This window comes from Silene latifolia, chromosome 2, assembly GCF_048544455.1.
Source record: "Silene latifolia isolate original U9 population chromosome 2, ASM4854445v1, whole genome shotgun sequence".
NCBI lineage: Eukaryota > Viridiplantae > Streptophyta > Magnoliopsida > Caryophyllales > Caryophyllaceae > Silene > Silene latifolia.
The window spans coordinates 199,067,790-199,086,681 of record NC_133527.1 but is presented as its reverse complement, the minus strand read 5'-3'; the positions used below and the strand labels follow the sequence as shown (position 1 = coordinate 199,086,681).

At 37.2% G+C, this 18,892-nt stretch overlaps 1 protein-coding gene across 2 annotated transcripts; it reads left to right on the top strand.

Moving 5' to 3' along the window:
- The first annotated feature begins 4,275 nt into the window (after positions 1-4,275).
- On the top strand, positions 4,276-14,471 carry LOC141644408 (calmodulin-binding transcription activator 4). 2 transcript variants are annotated; one of them, XM_074453937.1, is made up of 13 exons: positions 4,276-4,525; positions 4,992-5,117; positions 5,204-5,319; positions 5,768-5,856; positions 6,119-6,164; positions 6,671-7,088; positions 8,657-8,760; positions 9,480-9,555; positions 9,670-9,872; positions 10,088-10,758; positions 11,109-11,685; positions 12,273-12,566; positions 13,998-14,471. In XM_074453937.1, exons 1-13 carry the CDS (start codon positions 4,516-4,518, stop codon positions 14,118-14,120), a joined length of 2,853 nt encoding a protein of 950 aa, XP_074310038.1. In that variant the 5' UTR covers positions 4,276-4,515; the 3' UTR covers positions 14,121-14,471. The 2 variants fall into 2 exon arrangements, with proteins under 2 accessions (XP_074310038.1, XP_074310037.1); XM_074453936.1 differs by having other exon boundaries at positions 4,293-4,525; positions 9,480-9,564.
- The last annotated feature ends 4,421 nt before the right edge of the window (positions 14,472-18,892 follow it).

The following is an 18,892-nucleotide window of genomic DNA, read 5'->3' as shown; positions in this document are numbered from 1 at the left end:
GAGGAATTTTGTGCATTGAAAAGGCTATGGGAAGGTGTGAATATAACAGCATATGGCTGGCTGGTCATTCTGTAGGAACATAATTATTTCTTCTTAGGTTATGACGGTACCGAGAACGTCTATCATACCCATGCCATGAAACTTACAATCTACTTTTGTGTACTCCTATCTGTTACTCCCTACTTGTGATCCAAAATGTTTAGATACCGGGCATGGGGTATCGCCATTTGTATTGGTTTTATTAGCCAAAATATATGGTATAGAACTCTAAAAGAACTTGATCATGTTGTTCCTCGGATGTTATTTTTCATGCATTGTTTTCCATTTTCAAAGGAGACGACTACACTACTTATTATGTACTCCACTATTCTTTCTCTCATGAAACTGGTTGTGGCTGCGTAACAATTCATTTCAAAATAGCCATCGTTTAATGCACAATTCTTGATATGATCTTTTATTGACGTATATATACGTAAGTTGTGTACGTCTAATCTCAATGTTGTTGTTTACCTGGTTAATTGCGGGGATCATTGAAACATACTTACACTCATCGAGCGAGCTGAATGAACAATTAGCTCTGGGGCAAGGAACTAGGATCCGTAGAGGTTCCTCCACGTTTACCATCTGTTTCAGCCCCCACGTCTATTCGTTTGAGGATCGTGACATGAGCTGCGAGTAGATTATTAACAATCTTTTACCTCATTCGGCCATCGTCACATCGAATGGAATGGTTTCTAACTAGTTTTTGAACCCGTGCACTGCACGGGTGGTAACGAAAATTATTATTAAAAGTAAAAACTTACATATTTTTTTTGGATTTCGTATACTAAATTTTAGAAAATGGTTTACCAATACACTTTTGACAAGTTATGTTGCTTAATTTTATTCGAAGTGCTTTGCTTTTTTTTTCCTCGACTTTTTAACTTATGCAAGGTGAAATCTGAAAAGTATAGATATAAAATTATTGGATATTTCATTTTCTGTTTATTTACGCAGTATACATTTAATTTTACTCATTAGTATACACTTTTTTTTTATCATAATACTCCTCTTGTTTGTTCTTCTCTTAATTCTCTGCCTTTTCTCTCATTTCTACTCCCACCCACCATTGCCTAGACGTTTGGAAACAGGGTTCGGCATCACTGACCGACTACCTCGAGACCCACCAGCAAACCCTCCGCCGCAGTGGTGACCGCACCTCAGACCACGACATCCCTCTCAACCTCTATCTCAACCGCCTCCCCTCCCCACAACTATTCACCACCCTACAATCCATATCCTACGTCCTCCAACTACCCATCTCCCTCTTGCCTCCACCATCCTCCCCCTCCCTCGTACCTCGAGCATATCCGCCATCCCGACCCTACCCCATGTGTGACCCCTAACCCTTCTTGTAATCTTATGCAACTTCTCACCCCATCATTAACTACTCATCACAACCCCTCCCCTATCACGACCTCCCACCATCAACATTGTCCATTTATTCGCCTTTCAAATCACCAAATAATAACTTTTTTATTTAATTTGTTTATGGAGTCATGTTACCACTTGCCTCTCAACATTGTATATGATTTTGTCATACAACACAGTTAATTTGTAATTTAAAATGAGAAATTGATCAATAAAATCAAAATGGATAAAGTATTTTTTGTTGCTAACACCTTATTTATTCATTACCTCGAGGGCTTACTTGGATTGTGGGTAAAATGAGAGGAATGAATAGGGGAGTGATAGGTAAAGTGCATTTTCCATGTTTGGCATGAGAGTAATTATTCACCTCCTTAATCTATTACCCTCATGAAGGGGTAATACATTACCCACCCACCCCAGTAATGACTAAGGGAGTAAAACATCTATTCAGTAATCATTACCTTATATGACAAACATATCATCAATGAACTAATCACCCAAGTAAATTAACTTACCCAGTTTTTATCACCCAGTTAAAATTTACCCCCGAATTATTCTATGTCATAATGTTTATGCATTAGTTATTAGAATTTTTTGTAAAGTCACTCCAACTTATACAAATTGAAAATAATATAAGTATCTAAATTGATTTTTTTTTATAACGCTATATTATCTATTACTCGTGATCTGATATATTTTATGGAATTACTTGAGAAATTTTAGGTAATTTATATTTATTTTTTTATTTTTGCTGAAACCCATTATCAGAATAAAGTAAGATGTTTTCAAGGTAATGAAATATTGTCTTCCGATTGTTTCGTTAAATGACACACATTAATTTAGACTATCTCTTTTATTCCAGTTAAGGACCTATACTATTAAATTTTCCGGTTAAGGAACTCAACCCCCAAATCCGTTAACCCTTCGTTACTTTTGTTTTATATTTCATTTTATATACAAGCGTATTCATTTTCCTTCAAACACTTTTGACCTTACTCAGCTAATCAACTTGGTCAACCTTTTTTTCCATAGTCTTTTTCTTATCAATCCCGCTTCTTCAACATATTTACAATCCAATCAAAGACCCTAATATATCTAAGGGGGTGTTTTGGTTCACGCGTGGGGCGTGGGTATAGGTTTAGAATCGGAAATCATACCTGGGTAGTATCGGGTTGGAACTTGATACCCCATACCTTGTGTTTGGTTCAGTTTTGGGGTTATGGGGTTAGAAATCAATCAAAGCTAAAAAAATCTTCAAAATACAATATTTTTAATAATAATTTTTATACTATTAAATCATGTAGAGAAAATTTAATCAAATAAATATATAAAAAGATTTTTTTTACAATTGTTTTTATCACTTTTTAATATTTCTAATTTGATACCTGTGTATCAATTTCATACCCACCCTCCTCCCTGTGTATGAGAAACCCATACCTCATGGGTTTGAGATATGAGTATGAAACCTTCATTTTTGTCAAACAAACACATGGTATGAGTTTGGTTCATTCCAAACTCATACCTCATACCTATATTGGGTGAACCAAACACCCCCTAAGCATTCTCAAATTCCCCTTTTTATAAATTTAAATTGCACATTTTGGAGGTATAATCCTTGATATCCTTCAAGCATTCTCATGTACACTTCATTATCCTCCAAAAAACAACAAATTAGTTCTTATGAGACCATAGCCATCGTTTATCAATTATGCGGTAAAACCGTAACTTTATACATGAACAAAACCTAAAACACAACTTCATGGCATGTATAGAAGTTATTTTTAACAGATCCTATAAAAATAGAGAAATTATGTGTATATATAGCGAGATTTTGGGTTGATTTCATTCATGCCTATATAATGTAACCCAAATGCATTATATTAGCCGTACATGATTTTTTCCAAATATTCAAAATTTTCCATAACGGATTGGAAATTAATTTGCTAAACGTGTATAGGCAATTGAATTATTCAAAATATATTGCAATTGTATTTTTGGATAATACTAATATGATTTTGTTGTGATTGATTTCACCTTACATAATTGCTTGATTGACTTAAATAAAGATAACAGATTAACATGGAAGTTTTTTATATTGTATAGAAAATCTTTCTTTTTTTATTATTGTTTAGGAAACAGTTTTTTTAGATATCAAATCTCGGAAATATTGATTAGCATAATTTAATAATGTTGCCTTTTTTACGGTAAGGCACCAAAATTACAGGACTTGATTTAGGTGATTATATTAGTAATTTATATTTTATAATAATTTTGTAATGAGATTAATAATTAGCAATTTATTTAGTAATGTGTAAATGATACAAAATTGACACGTGACAGAAGCCATCTGCCGATGACATGTGGCAGATGGTTTCTGCTTTAATATAATATATATATGATATGATATGATGATGTACAGATGATAGCACACGCTCGGACAACTTTTTAGGATAAGAGCATAATCAGTTACGTCGTAAGGGAGTAGTTAGACCTATAAAACAAAGAAAGTGGTGTAGAAAATTCTCATTTGTGATGTATAATAAAGTTGTCAGAGATGAAATAGGTACATGATTATCTAATGTAAAAATAATTACTTACTCCACATTTTTATATTCCTCAGTATTTTATTATAATACTATTCACATATAATGGAGAAATAGGAAAAATATTAAAACGTGGAGGAAGTACTTTTTATGATAAAATGGATAAATTTTTATGTGTCATAATTTATGAGCGTAACAAGAGAGCGCGACTAGGTTTAGGTGGGAGATGGAGACATGAGACATGACACATGCGTTTGGTGGGGCGTTTGAGGATGGAGGCCGACGTCTGAGTAAATTAAGTTAATATTATAACATGTTTTACACACGTTTCTTTATTTCACTGCTGCTGTTGACTCATAATAAAAACAAATACACTGCTGCTCTCTACTTGTCATCAATTTCTCTCTGTCCTTTCTCCCCCACCTACGTTCCCAATTTCAGTCCTCAACACACACAGCAATACATCTTCTTCCTGGATTCAACTTTATTATTACGGACTAGTAATTACTAATAATTCATTTTACGGTCCATGAATTAATTTATCATCTTAAAGTCAACCGTTATGCAGTCTGGTAACATTTTCTCTCTCCCTTCTTTTTTTTTTTTCTGGGTTTTATAGTTGTCAATTACTATATTTTCTTGATTTTTGATCATTAATTAATTCAATTAAGCACGTTCTTTGATTAAGACGGAATAGAGGTTTTCATACGATTGAAGACTAATGATTTGGTATTATGCTTGAATTTTGGCGGAACAATGATCACAAATAGGGGTGATTCAGATTTGCGCAACGTTTAAGTTATCTTCCTCACCCTTTATTGATTTGGCCATACGAGATTACTATTATAGACTCAACCACGGGGGGTTTTGCTTGCTTCTCTAGTCGCCTGCTTACACTCAACCACGGGGGGTTTTGGTTCTCTAGTCGCCTGCTTACACTCAATCACTTTTATTACTTGATGACGAGTTGTAGTTCTGCAGGATGACAAATTAAATAATCTGTAATTTCATGAATACTTGTTGGGTTGACTTGTTCAGGATTCGATATCAATCAACTCCTACTAGAAGCTCAGAGACGCTGGTTGAAACCTGCCGAAGTCCTTTTCATTTTGCAGAATCATCAAAATTATCAGATTACCCCCGAGGCTCCTCTAAGGCCACCCGGTTACTTCTCTTTTCACTATTCTTTCTTTCTTTTTTACCCATCATTTTATTTCTTCATGTCGCTTACTGGAATCTTTTCCGGGCAGGTGGGTCTTTATTTCTTTTCAACAAAAGGGTTCTGCGCTTTTTTCGAAAAGATGGTCATAATTGGCGGAAAAAGAAGGATGGTAGAACTGTCGGGGAAGCACATGAACGTCTAAAGGTTTCCTTTGATTGCTTACCTATCCAAATGGAAAAAAAAAAAACATTTTTTTGGTACTAGTGTGTCCAAACCGTTGTAGAGCTCTTTCTTATATGTTGGAAACAGCTATTGGAACTCTATTTGGGGTGAATCTTTGAGTCAACTGTTAATAGAAAAGTAATGTAGGTGAAACAAAATCTCTCGGCCCACATTCAGTTCAGCTGATTTGGTCCAAAAGTAAGATATGCACCCTGATAATGAGTTTGGAGAATTCATCTGTTGGGTCCAAAGATGCTTCTGTCCTTATTCTGTCAGTAGTACGTTAGTCACATACTATCATTTTTTCCTGTTGAAAGTAGTCGTGTAGATGATTGATGAGAGGCCATAACATTTTCCTTAAGAACGAACCAGATTCACGCAGTTGCTATTTGGAATCTAGACACTTAAATGTCGGTTGCTTTGTGTCTAGGTTGGAATTGCAGAGGCTATAAATTGCTACTATGCACATGGAGAGGATAACCCGAGTTTTCAAAGACGAAGCTATTGGATGCTGGATCCGTGAGTTCATTCAAATCTCAGTTCTCTGATTTTACAGCCTGTTTTCAGACACAGTAGCATGTGTTTCTGTTATTATTTTCAAGAATATAAGTCAGTGACCCAGCTTGGCAGCTTCCTTTCACCTTAATTTGTGTCAAATAATATTTTATTTTTAATCTCGAGAGAAATTAGTTAGTTATCTCCTTGCTTCAATATGTGAGTTAAAAGGATGGTAGTGTGTTTTTACATTGTTGCTTCTGATCTGTGATGCTACCTTTTGTAGGGCTTATGAACATATTGTCCTTGTTCATTACAGAGAGACCTCTGAGGTAACCTGTTCAACTCGTACCAAGGTTTTGTGGGTGCTCGTTGATATTTTATTTCTATTCATTCTGGAAATCACTTCAGACTATCGTGTTCTTTTTTTTTTTTTACATGCTATGTTCTCTGTTATTGTATTCAGTGTTATTGGGGTAGTTTAACTGGTGCTTCACAACAGTGGTTCTTGGCTGTTTTGATGCTAAATCTTACTGTATTTATTTTGACTTGTTTCATTTAATTTTATAGTATTTCATTTACTTGTTTTATCATACTTTTAAACACTTTTTTCACCGCCGTTGTTGGATTCATGCCTAAACGGTCCTGAATAATGATTCATGTTAGCAGACGCCGAAACATTTTTGGACAAGTCTTTGTTGTTGTTCTTGTGTCATATTGAACATAATGAACCTAACGATCCTCAGCCATGAACCAGAATTATTAAAACTTCCAATTTGTTAAATTTGATATACATGCTTAAAGTATACATATACAGTAATTGTATGTATTTTAACAGGGAAAACTCAGTCCTGGATCCATTGCAGATCCATCACCAGGGCCATCTGTCACATTAAGCCAGAGCACTAGTTCATTTACTGTGCAAAATCCTGGATCATCCTCATTGAGCGAGTCTTATCAAAATCACTTAAGTCCAGGTTCACTAGAAGTGAGCTCAAATGCAACTATGGCGAAAGGGTTTGACTACTTAAATGGGTCAAATGTAGCTCAAAATTCAAGTATGATGTCAGAGTCTGAGGTTAGTCAGGCACTTCGGAGACTAGAGATGCAATTGAGCTTGGATGATGACAGCTTGAAAGAGTATGTACCGCCTGATGATCTGGATGGAAATGAAGATAAGTATTGTATTCTGGATGATTACAATAGTTACCCTGGAGCATCTCATTCAAATGGTTCATTGTCACAACCTGACCCAGGTTAAATTTCTGGTCATCATAGTTTTTTAGTTTGCAGTAGCATGTCATTTCTAGGGTTTGATCTTGATAAAAAGTTCCGAAATATCTACTAGAGAAAAAAGTGTGATGGGCTTTCCCATAAACAACCTAATTTAGCTATGCTAGGTGTTTAGGTTTGAAATGCACTAGAGCTAGTTTTATAACTAGATCGAAAAGAACCCTTAAGAAATCTAACTAACAATTTACAAAGAGCTAATGAAATTATGGCCTATGAAGTTGTTGACAAGTATAAACGGTGGCCTTGAGGTCTTCATGAAGCCTTTGCCTTTAAATATATCTAGCTTATTTGTGCTTTAACCAGTTGGTTGGGTGTCATTCTAAATGGTATTTATTTCCTCATGGTATACCCCTTCATTGCACCTTTATAACACTTTTGCCCCTTTTGGACCAGAAATAGATACCTATAATAGCTTGCATGTCTGTGAATAGTTCCCACATATCTTTGTCCTCACTCGTGCACTCGTGACAAACTTGCCAAGAGGTCATTCATCCAAAAACTAATCCCCACCTTTAAGTGTGGAGCTCTCAACACATGAACTAAAAAAGAAACCACACTTTATTTGTTTGAGTACTACTATTGATTCGTTTAAACATTCATTGAATCTCAACCAATCTCCTTAATAATATAAGATTTACAACCTTTCTGTGTTGATCTTTGTGTTGCACGGTTTCAGATTTATTAGTCTTTGTTTTTTTACCCATCAAACTTCTAGCATAGAGCATACTAAAAATAACATGATTACCATCTTTCTTGTTTTAGAACTTCATCAAATCGTAATTACCATATCTCATGTGCATACCTTGAATACTTCAGTCCATTTTCTAGCGGTTTTGACGCTGTTTCCATGAAGTTGTACACATTGTGTTTTTGCAATTCCAACTCGGTTAAAATGGTCATTCCTTGCTTCCATATATACAACATCAGATCTCCAAAAGCCAAAAAAGCACTCTCTAGGCATACTGACTTGAACATTCATATGTGGATAAGCTCCACTTTACGCTGGAGACATTCAACTTTTTTCTCTTAACATCATGTCGTCATCCACAGGACAGTGGTTTAGATATTTAGGCTTATTTTGTTTTGGCTCGGGCGTCTCCACTATATAGAGCCTTGGGGCCAGTTGCTCAAACCAGAAATTTTAATAATTAATCAGCCTAAAGGATGGCTAGATATGTCGAGTGTCAACAAGGATCTGTCACGTTATTGACTTATTTGGCCTGTGTTAGCTACTATTAGAAAATTTGACCTACCGTGTATCATCGTTCTTACCTTTCCCTGCTTGGTATTCTTGCTACTCCCATGGACTCATTTGAATTCGGAAATATTCGTTTATTTATTTATTTTAGAATTATATTTCAGATCGTGATTAGATCGTGATAGCATGTCTTTTTAATGGGGTGGCAGTAGTAGTAGTACATCAACATGGCATATGATAAAAGGAGAAATAGAGTAGCTTAGAAAATTTGTCCCTCATTAATATTTGAGTATTCCTTAGAAAACTGTCCCTCAAGTTTCATTGCTCGTTTAGGTTGCAACATAGCATGGGACGATGTCTTTGGTTTACCCAAAGATTCCCAGCAGCTGCAGCTGGGCGGCCTAGATGGAAAGAGAGCATACGTCATGAATTCAAGTGTGAGTTTACTTATTATGGTAACACTTTCAATACAAACATTAAGTTTCTTACATTTCTTTCCCGCGTGTATTTTACCTGTCTTACATCTTGCATTGATTCTTTCAATAAGACGGTAAATGAGAAGCTTTCCTTAGGGGCGGGGATCTATAATTTAAGGCATGTGAGTATGTGACAGATGGATCATTGCTTGAATTAAACTCTTATATTAATTGACAATGAAAACAGATCTCTTTAAGGGGTAATAATCCTACTGGTTGTGAAGCAACCTCAAGACTATGGTATTTGATGATTGATTCTTTGATCGAGAACTGAACATATATGGGGCCGATTGACGTGTTGACAATAGCATCACCATCAAAATGATTGTGGTTTTACATGATGACAAATTTGTTTTACATATCCTACAACGAATGACTCTAGGTGTAATTTTTGGAACGTGATTGCATTTTCATGTAGCTAACTCCAGCTCACTCATCTTAGGTTATTCCCCGCATCCCCAAAGCATTTCATAGAATTTTATCTCTCTGTGTGCCATCTCAACCATGCAGTTTTGAAGCATATATCTTAAATCGTCTCCGAGGTCTGTTGTTTCTGTTTTCCTCCACAGTAATGGAACACATGAAAGTCACTAATATGCTAATGGATGTCAATTAATAGAACTTGACTTTTTGGTCTACCTTATTTAGTTTAACTTGAACAAAGTATAATTCTATATCAGGGAAATATCGCATCTGCTGTTGAAAGGCCAGCTAAGCGAGAAAACTATCAAGCTCAGTGTGTTGGAGCAAATACTGGTGAGAAATGTACACTTCTTTGACCCAGGTTTCAACTTTCAATTACTAGATCCAGTAAAAGGGAGAATGTGCTTACTTAAACTACACCCATTTGATTTCTGCTTTAACGATTAGGGATTGAAGCTCCTGAGGATTTAAGTACTCTGGCATATTCTTCTCAGATGTATCCTGTCTCCTCAGAATTGTCTATGATGTTACTTGATCCAAGTATTGGAATGCCTGTTGCTATCGATTCAAGCTTAACAGTCGCTAAAGAACAGAGATTCACTATTCGTACATTATCTCCGGAATGGGGATTTGCCAACGATTCTACAAAGGTGTGTTTCCTATCTTTGCTAAACTGATACTTGTGTGGCAATTCCACATTTTGGGTATATAACACGATTGCCAAATGAAGCTAGGAAATCGATCTTTGGGGGGCCTGGGTCGTGTTTGTAATTTACTAATTTGACATATATCCTTCATTCTTTTTGCTGGTAAATCTGGGTCACCAGGTGTTGAATTTTAGCTCTTACTCACGATTTTTGTGTAGGTCATTATTGTTGGATCTTTTCTCTGTGATCCCTCAGATTGTACGTGGCATTGCATGTTTGGTGATGTTGAAGTTCCATTACAAGTCCTACAAGATGGTGTTTTTACTTGCCATGCCCCTTCTCATTTATCCGGAAAAGTCACACTTTGCATTACTTCTGGTAATCGAGAATCATGTAGTGAGATTAAAGAGTTTGAGTACCGCGAGAAACATAGTACTTGCAAACACTGTGATAAACGTGAAGAAGAAACAAGTAGAGGTACAGAAGAGATGTTGTTGCTTTTAAGATTGGTAAAGATGCTTTTGTCAGATATACCTATCAACCGAGGAGGAAACAATGAACTGGAAGTTGATCTATGTTTGAAAGATAAAGGTATTGATAATTCATGGGATCAAATCATGGAGGCACTCTTAGTTGGTGGTGGGAGTTCAACCACCACCCTTGAATGGCTATTGCAGCAACTAATAAAGGACAAGCTACAACAATGGCTTTCTTCACACACCACAGGAGTTGATTCTTTCTTGTCTAGAAAAGAACAGGGAGTGATACACATGATTTCCGGGTTAGGCTATGAGTGGGCTTTAAATCCACTTTTGGATTATGGAGTTGGTGTAAATTTCCGTGACATAAATGGGTGGACTGCTCTTCACTGGGCTGCTAGATTTGGAAGGTGCATTTCTACTTTCGGCTTGACTTTAAACATTTATTTTTCTGTGTGTTTCGGGATGGATGTTAAAGAATCACATATTTTTGCCAAAATATTAGATTGTGCTTGAGTGGGTGGTACACATCTCTTTTTGTGCACATTAAACATGTTATGTGAAAAGGCACCATAGATAGTTTGCTCTCACTCATTTGTCCTGAAAAAGTGAAAATAGAATCCAGCTTTTATCAAAAGCACGCTATTTATTCCAAATTAATATTGCTTTGCAGAATGTCTCATGTGTTTGACATATCATACTGCTTGAGTGATTATTTTGACCTCATTCAGTGAAAATATATCCCCGACTTTTGTGACAGGGAAAAAATGGTTGCTGCTCTTATTGCTTCAGGAGCATCAGCTTTGGCGGTGACTGATCCCAGTGCAAATGACCCGACGGGTAGAAATGCAGCCTATATTGCAGCAGCAAATGGGCACAAGGGACTTGCTGGCTATCTGTCAGAAGTGGCGCTTACTAGCCATCTCTCATCCCTTACAATGGAAGAAACTGAGCTTTCAAAGGGCAGTGCTGATGTGGAGGCTGAATTAACTGTAAATAACATTTCTAAGGAGGGTGTAAACTCACTTGAAGATCAAGTTTCACTAAAGCATACATTGGCCGCTGTTAGAAATGCAGCTCAGGCTGCTGCACGCATCCAAGCAGCATTTCGTGCCCATTCTTTCAGAAAGAGGCAGCAGGGAGAAGCCTCTGGCTCGAGTGTGGATGAATATGGCTTCGCATTAAATGACACTCAGGGGATTTCAGCTGCATCAAAGCTTGCATTTCACAATTTACATTATAACCATAAAGCTGCTTTATCTATTCAGAAAAACTATCGAGGTTGGAAAGGTCGAAAGGACTTTGTATCATTGCGCCAAAAAGTAGTGAAGATACAGGTATGTCTTTCTTTTTTTCCTTGTTCTCCCTTTCTACCCGAGCTGTCCATCCCACCCTTCCCTTCTAATCTTACCTGTTTTAATGACCAATAGAGTTGAAAGACTCATTGGTATGTTACCTTGTGGATATGATAAACAAAGTCAAATTGTTTGAGTGTTCACCAGTTACCAAATGCTCATCATGCTTTAACTTATGGGTCAACTAGGAACTGCCTCTGTTAGTAGGTGCTTGCTGCTCGCTCGCTGTCTATTAAATGAGCCCCGGGGAGTACTTGTCAGGCTTGAAAGTAGTTATTTCTCGGTTTTCATAACTCGTTACATAAGTCAGACTCTCCCTTAACCAGCTTGATGTGGGAGCCTCTTTGGTGGTAAGAATGTGATGGTGAATTGGTGGTGATGATGAGGATAATAGAGGCCCTCGATAGTGGTGTTATAGCTTTCTCCAATGTTTATCCGTTCTGTATCAGGTCTTGATGAAGCTTGCTTTTGGAGAAACTATATTCTTCATGATAGCTATTATGGTTTTTTCTGGATATTGACTTCTGAACAGCACTTTTGTCAGAGCTATAATCTTTTTCTGTTGGCAGGCTCATGTCAGAGGCCATCAGGTACGGAAAAAGTACAAGGTGATATGTTGGGCAGTTGGTATCCTAGATAAGGCCGTATTACGGTGGCGCCGCAAAGGCGTCGGCTTGCGAGGATACAAGCCTGAAGTAGATTGTGTTAATGATGAAGAGGACGAGGACATTATCAAGGTATTCCGCAAAGAGAAAGTTAATGTAGCTATTGATGAGGCTGTCTCTAGAGTCTTATCCATGGTTGACTCTCCAGATGCGCGCCATCAGTACCAGCGCATGATTGGAAAATTTCAAGAAGCTAAGGTAATGACTCTTCAAACATCTCTTTAAGTGTCTGTGTTATTTGGCTGCGTGTTGGTTGTCCGACACTTCACTTTTCGGATCGTATATTGGATGTCTGATCCAAAATATATCGGATATTGTATGTTAAATTTTTAAAAACCAGTATCTGAATCCTATCCGATATCTGAAATTTTATGGATATGAATATCCGATCCAAACTAATATTCGGATCAGGTATCAAAGTTTTCGGTTAGCTACCGAATTGGATTTAGATGTTGGGTTATTTTTCTCAGCCTTAACTTTAGCCACCAGGTTCCTATAATTACAAGTTAGACAAGCAGATTCTGGTGGAATTTGTGTTGTTACGGTTCCAGCAACTGAGCATTGCATGTTTGATGCTCACTCTGTAGTTTCTTGCAGAGGCTGCCCTTCCAGAGCAGCCCACTAGTCTTAACATGACATATTTATAGGTCATCTTGATATTTACCCATTTAGGGCTTGTTTGAATGGGGGGTTTTGGAGGGAAAGGAAGGGGAGGGGGAGGGATAAAAAATCCCTTGTTTGGATAACTAATGGGGTAGGAGGGAAATGGAAGGCGAGGGATTTGGAGGGATCCATTTTCCCTTCTCCAAGGCAACATGGAAAAGATTTGGAGGGAAATTGTATCCAAACTGCAAACACCCATACTTCACTCCCCCTCACCTTCTCTCCCTCCCTTTCCTTTTCCCGTATCCCCTCTCCTCCTTGTCCGTACTACTTTGCTATCCAAACAAGGCCTTAGACATATTACATCTTGTTCAGAACTCGTGTCCAGGAGGAGTGTAACCATATATGCCATTACAGAAAGGCCTTTTAGCTTATTGCCTTTATGTTTTGCATTGACCATCCCCAAGCAGAAGGTCGAGTTAATCGGGTCACCAATATTTTTCCTCATTATCACACCTTAATTATCTTGACCCACTTTCATCCTCCCAAACAGAAGGTCACGACCTAGGTCACCAACCCAATTATTTTTCACTTTTTAACCAATGAGAGAGTGCCACCTACCGGGTCATCATACTCAACCAAAGGTCACCTTCTCTTTATTTTGACGGTTGTCCTTTTTTTTGTTTCCGGCCAATGGGAGTGTGCCACCTAGCGGGTCACCAACAAGGTCACCAACTCAACTCAAGGTCACCAATTGACCCTGAGTAGTTGAAGGTCACCAAAATTAACCCCTTAATCCTAATTTAAGGTGTCATTAAGGTGACCCAACAAGGTCACGACCCAGTCGGTGACCTTGCTTGGGGATGGATGCAAGCTTCCAAATATAAACAAGTCGTGATAAACCTTGATATGGAACATGCCACCATAATTCGCAGTGACCAACAGTGTTATTTATATTTTATATCATGTTCTAGAGCTTACTTTAGATTTAACTTTTTCTCAATGAGACCCTTCATCGTATTGCAGGCAGTGCGTCAAGGTGTAACAAGTCCAAATCCATCAACTTCTCAAGATGACGTTTCTGACATGGACAATGACCGATTTCCGCCATCTGGCTTGGATTTTGACGATTTTCTCACCTTTCCTTGATTGACTTGACTCATCTGCCTTCTTTATTTGAGATTCTACATGAACGTAGGTCTGTCATCAGCTCGTGGAGTCGTGGGGTTTGTTAGGTACAGGGTTTAATTGTGTTAAGCTACAAGGTGTGGTTAAAGCTCTTCGACGTTAAGTTAACATGCGGTGAGACTTATGATTCGGGTTTTACTCTTTGAATTATCACCACATATCACTAGGTTTTTTTTTCGTGTAAATGCTTGTAAATAATGCCATTACTTACGAACAAACTCGTATATGCTAAGTAGCAGAAAAACACGCAACTTGTACGCCTTTTCGGGTTTTTACAGCAAATATCAACTCAATTACCAGCCGTTAGGCAAAGCAGTGTGTCTTGCTTCAGACGGCTGTTTCCCGTTTTAAATAAGACGGGCAACATGTCGTCATTTTACAATAAACTGTTACGAGTATTATTTTCTCATAACATGTTAGCATTATTTTTCACATCATTTTCAGGGAAAAAAGTGACCTCTAGTCATAACATTTTGTGGATTAAATGGTTACATTTTTTTTAAAAAAATGGCAACATTTTATCCGTCTTATTTCAAACGGGAAAAAAGCCGTCTGAAATAAGAATTTGCGTAGGCAAAGGCGCAAAGCCTATACACTACTACTACTACTAGTAATACATTTTTTTAATAGTCTCTGCTTATAAGACAAGATGTATGTGGGAACTTATGAAGCGAGCCCGGGACACGTGGTAGAAAAATTGAGAGGAATAAAAACGTAATTCGGTATGACCTCCTGAACGGCTTACAAATTGAAATGTATAATACACAATTTTTGGTGTTTTTTAGAGTCACGGAACAAAAAAAGGCTTGTAAATCACGAGAATGGTTCCCCTAGTCAGATAAAGCAGGCACACAAATTTTGAAGACTAACAGAGAACGTTTGATGGTGCCGGTATGCTATAAATCAACCTCTCGGGAGAAAATCCGGATAATCGTGAACAATGTATTAATACTTGTTATTTGTGGCTGAAATTTAATATGGTAACTTCTGAGGCGGCCCCGGGACACGTGGTACAAAAATCGAAAGAAACAAAAACGTAACTCGGTACGACCTCCGAACGGATTAAATTGAAGTGTATAATACACAATTTTCTGGATTTCAGAGTTCCGGAACAAAAATGCCCGTAAATCACACGAATGGTTCCTCTAGAAAGAAAAGTAGGGACACAAATTTTGAAGATTAACAGAGAACGTTTAGTGGTGCCAGTATGCGATAAATCAATCTTCGGCGAAAATCGGATAATCGTGAACAATTTATTAATACTTGTTATTTGGGGCTAAAATTTAATATGGTTACTTCGGGGGCGAACCCGAGACACGTTGGTAGAAAAAACGAGAGAAACAAAAACGTAACCTAGTACGACCTCCCGAACGGCTTAAATTGAAGTGTATAATACACAATTTTCGGGATTTTAGAGTACCGGAACAAAAATGCCTGTAAATCACGTGAATGGTTTCTCTAGTCAGATAAAGTAGGCACACAAATTTTGAACATGAACACAAAACGTTTGATGGTGCCGGTATGCGAAAAATCAATCTTGGGCATAAATTCGATAATCGTGAACAATGTATTAATACTTTTTATTTGGGGTTGAAGTTTAATATGGTAACTTCTGAGGCGATCCGGAGACACGTGGTAGGAAAACTCAGAGTACAAAAACGTAACCCGATAAGACCTCCCGAACGGCTTAAATTGAAGTGTATAATACACAATTTGTGAGATTTCACAATCCCGAAACAAAAATGCCCGTAAATCACACCAATGGTTCCTCTACTAAGATAAAGTAGGCACACAAATTTTGAAGATTAACAGAGAGTGTTTGATGGTGCCGGTATGCGATAAATCAATTTCGGACGAAAATCATGTAACACCCCAAGAAATTGAGAGGAAATTTGTCCCATATAGGGAAAATATGGAGCTTGTGATATGTTTATAAATGATTCCAGCCACCACTTAGTAACAAGGCATTGTACTTTTGGGCTTAAGTAAGGACAAATAATTGCCCAAAGGTGCACACCCATCTTATTGGGGTTGTGTTACGACGGTGGCGGGTCGGGTTGTTATAAATCAGATAATCGTAAACAATGTATTAATACTTGTTATTTGGGCTGAAATATAATATGGTAACTTCTGAAGCAACCCCGGGACACGTGGTAGAAAAATCGAGAGGTACAAAAAACGTAACCCTGTACGACCTCCCGAACAGCTTAACTTGAACTCTTAAAGTGTATATACAATTTTCGAGATTTCAGAGTCCCAGAATAAAAATGTCCGTAAACCACACGAATGGTTCCTCTAGTGAGATAAAGTAGGCACACAAATTTTGAAGATTAACAGAAAACGTTTGATGGTGTCGATATGCGATAAATCAACCTCGGGCGAAAATCGTATAATCGTGAACATTGTATTAATACCTGTTATTTAGAGTTGAAATTTAATATTGTAACTTCTGAGGCGACCCCGGGACACGTGGTAGAAAAACCGAAAGGAACAAAAAACGGAACCCAGTAAGACCTCCCGAACGTCTTAAATTGAAGTGTATAATACACAATTTTCAGGATTTCAGAATCCCGGAAAAAAAAAAAATACCCGTAAATCACACGAATGGTTCAACTAATCAGTTAAAGTAGGCAAATAAATTTTGAAGATTAACAGACGTTTGATGGATAATCGTGAACAATGTATTAATACTTGTTATTTGGGCTGAAATTTAAAATGGTAACTTTTGAGGCAACCCCGGTACACGTGGTAGAAAAACCGAGAGAAACAAAAACGTAACGCGACACAACCTCCCGAACGGCTTAAATTGAGATGTATAATACATAATTTTCGGGATTTCAGAGTCCCGCAAAAAAAATGCCCGTAAATCAGAAGAATGGTTCCTCTACTTAGATAAAGTAGGGACACAAATTTTAAAGAATAAAAAAGAACATTTGTTGGTGCCGGTATGCGATAAATCAACATCGTGAGAAAATCGGATAATCATAAACAATGTATTAATACTTGTTATTTGGGGCTGAAATATAATATGGTAACTTCTGAGGTGAACCCGAGACACGTTGGTAGAAAAATGAGAGAAACAAAAACGTAACCCGGTACGACCTAGCGAACGACTTAAATTGAAGTGTGTAATACACAATTTTCGGGATTTCAGAGTGCCGGAACGAAAATGTTCGAAAATAACAGAAGTGGTTTCTCTTGTCAGATAAAGTAGGCACACAAATTTTGAAGATTAACAAAGAACGTATGATGGTGTCGGTATGCGATAAACCAACTTCGGGCGAAAATCGGATTATCGTGAAGAATATATTAATACTTTTTATTTGGTGTATAATGCACAATTTCCGAGATTTTGAAGATTTTGAAGAATATATTAATACTTTTTCAGCCATGGATCCTCTATTTAGATAAAGTAGGCACACAAATTTTGAAGATTAACAAATGAAACCTGGTACGACCTCCCGAATGGCTTAAATTCAAGTGTATTACAATTTTTGGAATTTCGGAGTTCCGGGAAAAAATACTCGTAAATCACACGAATGGTTCATCTAGTCAGAAAAAGTAGGCACACAAATTTTGAAGATTAATATAGAACGTTTGATTGTGCCGATATACGATAAATCAACCTCGGACAAAAATCGGATAATCGTTAACAATGTATATAAAACTTAGTATTTGCGCTTAAACTTAATATGGTAATTTCTGAGGTGACCAGCAACCCCGCGACACGTGGTATAAAATCGAGAGAAACATAAACGGATTCCGGTACGACCCCTCAAACGCCTTAAATTAAAGTGTATAATACACAGTTTTCGGGATTTCAGAGACCGGGAACAAAATTACCCATAAATCACACGAATGGTTCCTTTAGTCAGATAAAGTAGGCACGCAAATTTTGAACATTATTAAAAGAGAACCTTAGGCGAAAATCGTATAATCGTGAACAATGCATTAATACTTGTTATTTGGGGCTGAAATTTAATATTGTAACTTTTGAGGCGACCCCGGGACACGTGGTAGAAAAACTGAGAGGAACAAATATATAACCCGGTACGACCTCCCGAACAGCTTAATTTCAAGTGTATAATACACAATTTCCGAGATTTTAGAGTCCAGGAAAAAAAATACCCCTAAATCACACGAATGGTTCATCTAGTCAGATAAAGTAGGCAAATAAATTTTAAAGATTAACAGACGTTTGATGGTGCAGGTATGCGATAAATCAACCTCGGACGAAAATCGGATAATCGAAAATAATGTATTAATACTTGTTATTTTGGGCTGAAATTTAATATGTTAACATTTGAGGCGACCCTGGGACACGTGGTAGAAAAACCGAGAGGAGCGAAAACGTAACCCGGTACGACGTCCCGAACGACTTAAATTGTAGTATATAATACACAATTTTCGGGATTTCAGAGTCCCGGAACAAAAAAGCCCATAAATCACATGAATGGTTTCTCTAGTCAGATAAAGTAGGCACACAAATTTTGAAGATTAACAGAGGACGTTTGATTGTGCCGATATGCGATAAATCAATTTCGGGCAAAAATCGGATAATCATAAACAATGTATTAATACTTGTTATTTGGGGCGGTAATTTAATACGGTAACTTCTAAAGCAACCCCGGGAATCATGGTAGAAAATCGTGAGGAACAAAAATATAACCCGGTACGACCTCCGAAAAGGCTTAAATTGAGTGTATAATACACAATTTTCAAGATTTCAGAGT

What these genes read in the sequence shown, in the direction of transcription:
- LOC141644408 (XM_074453936.1), top strand. An exon ending in TGGGCTGCTAGATTTGGAAG is followed by an intron (nt 10,759 to 11,108) that starts GTGCATTTCTAC and finishes CTTTTGTGACAG; the next exon opens with GGAAAAAATGGTTGCTGCTC. An exon ending in GAAAATTTCAAGAAGCTAAG is followed by an intron (nt 12,567 to 13,997) that starts GTAATGACTCTT and finishes ATCGTATTGCAG; the next exon opens with GCAGTGCGTCAAGGTGTAAC.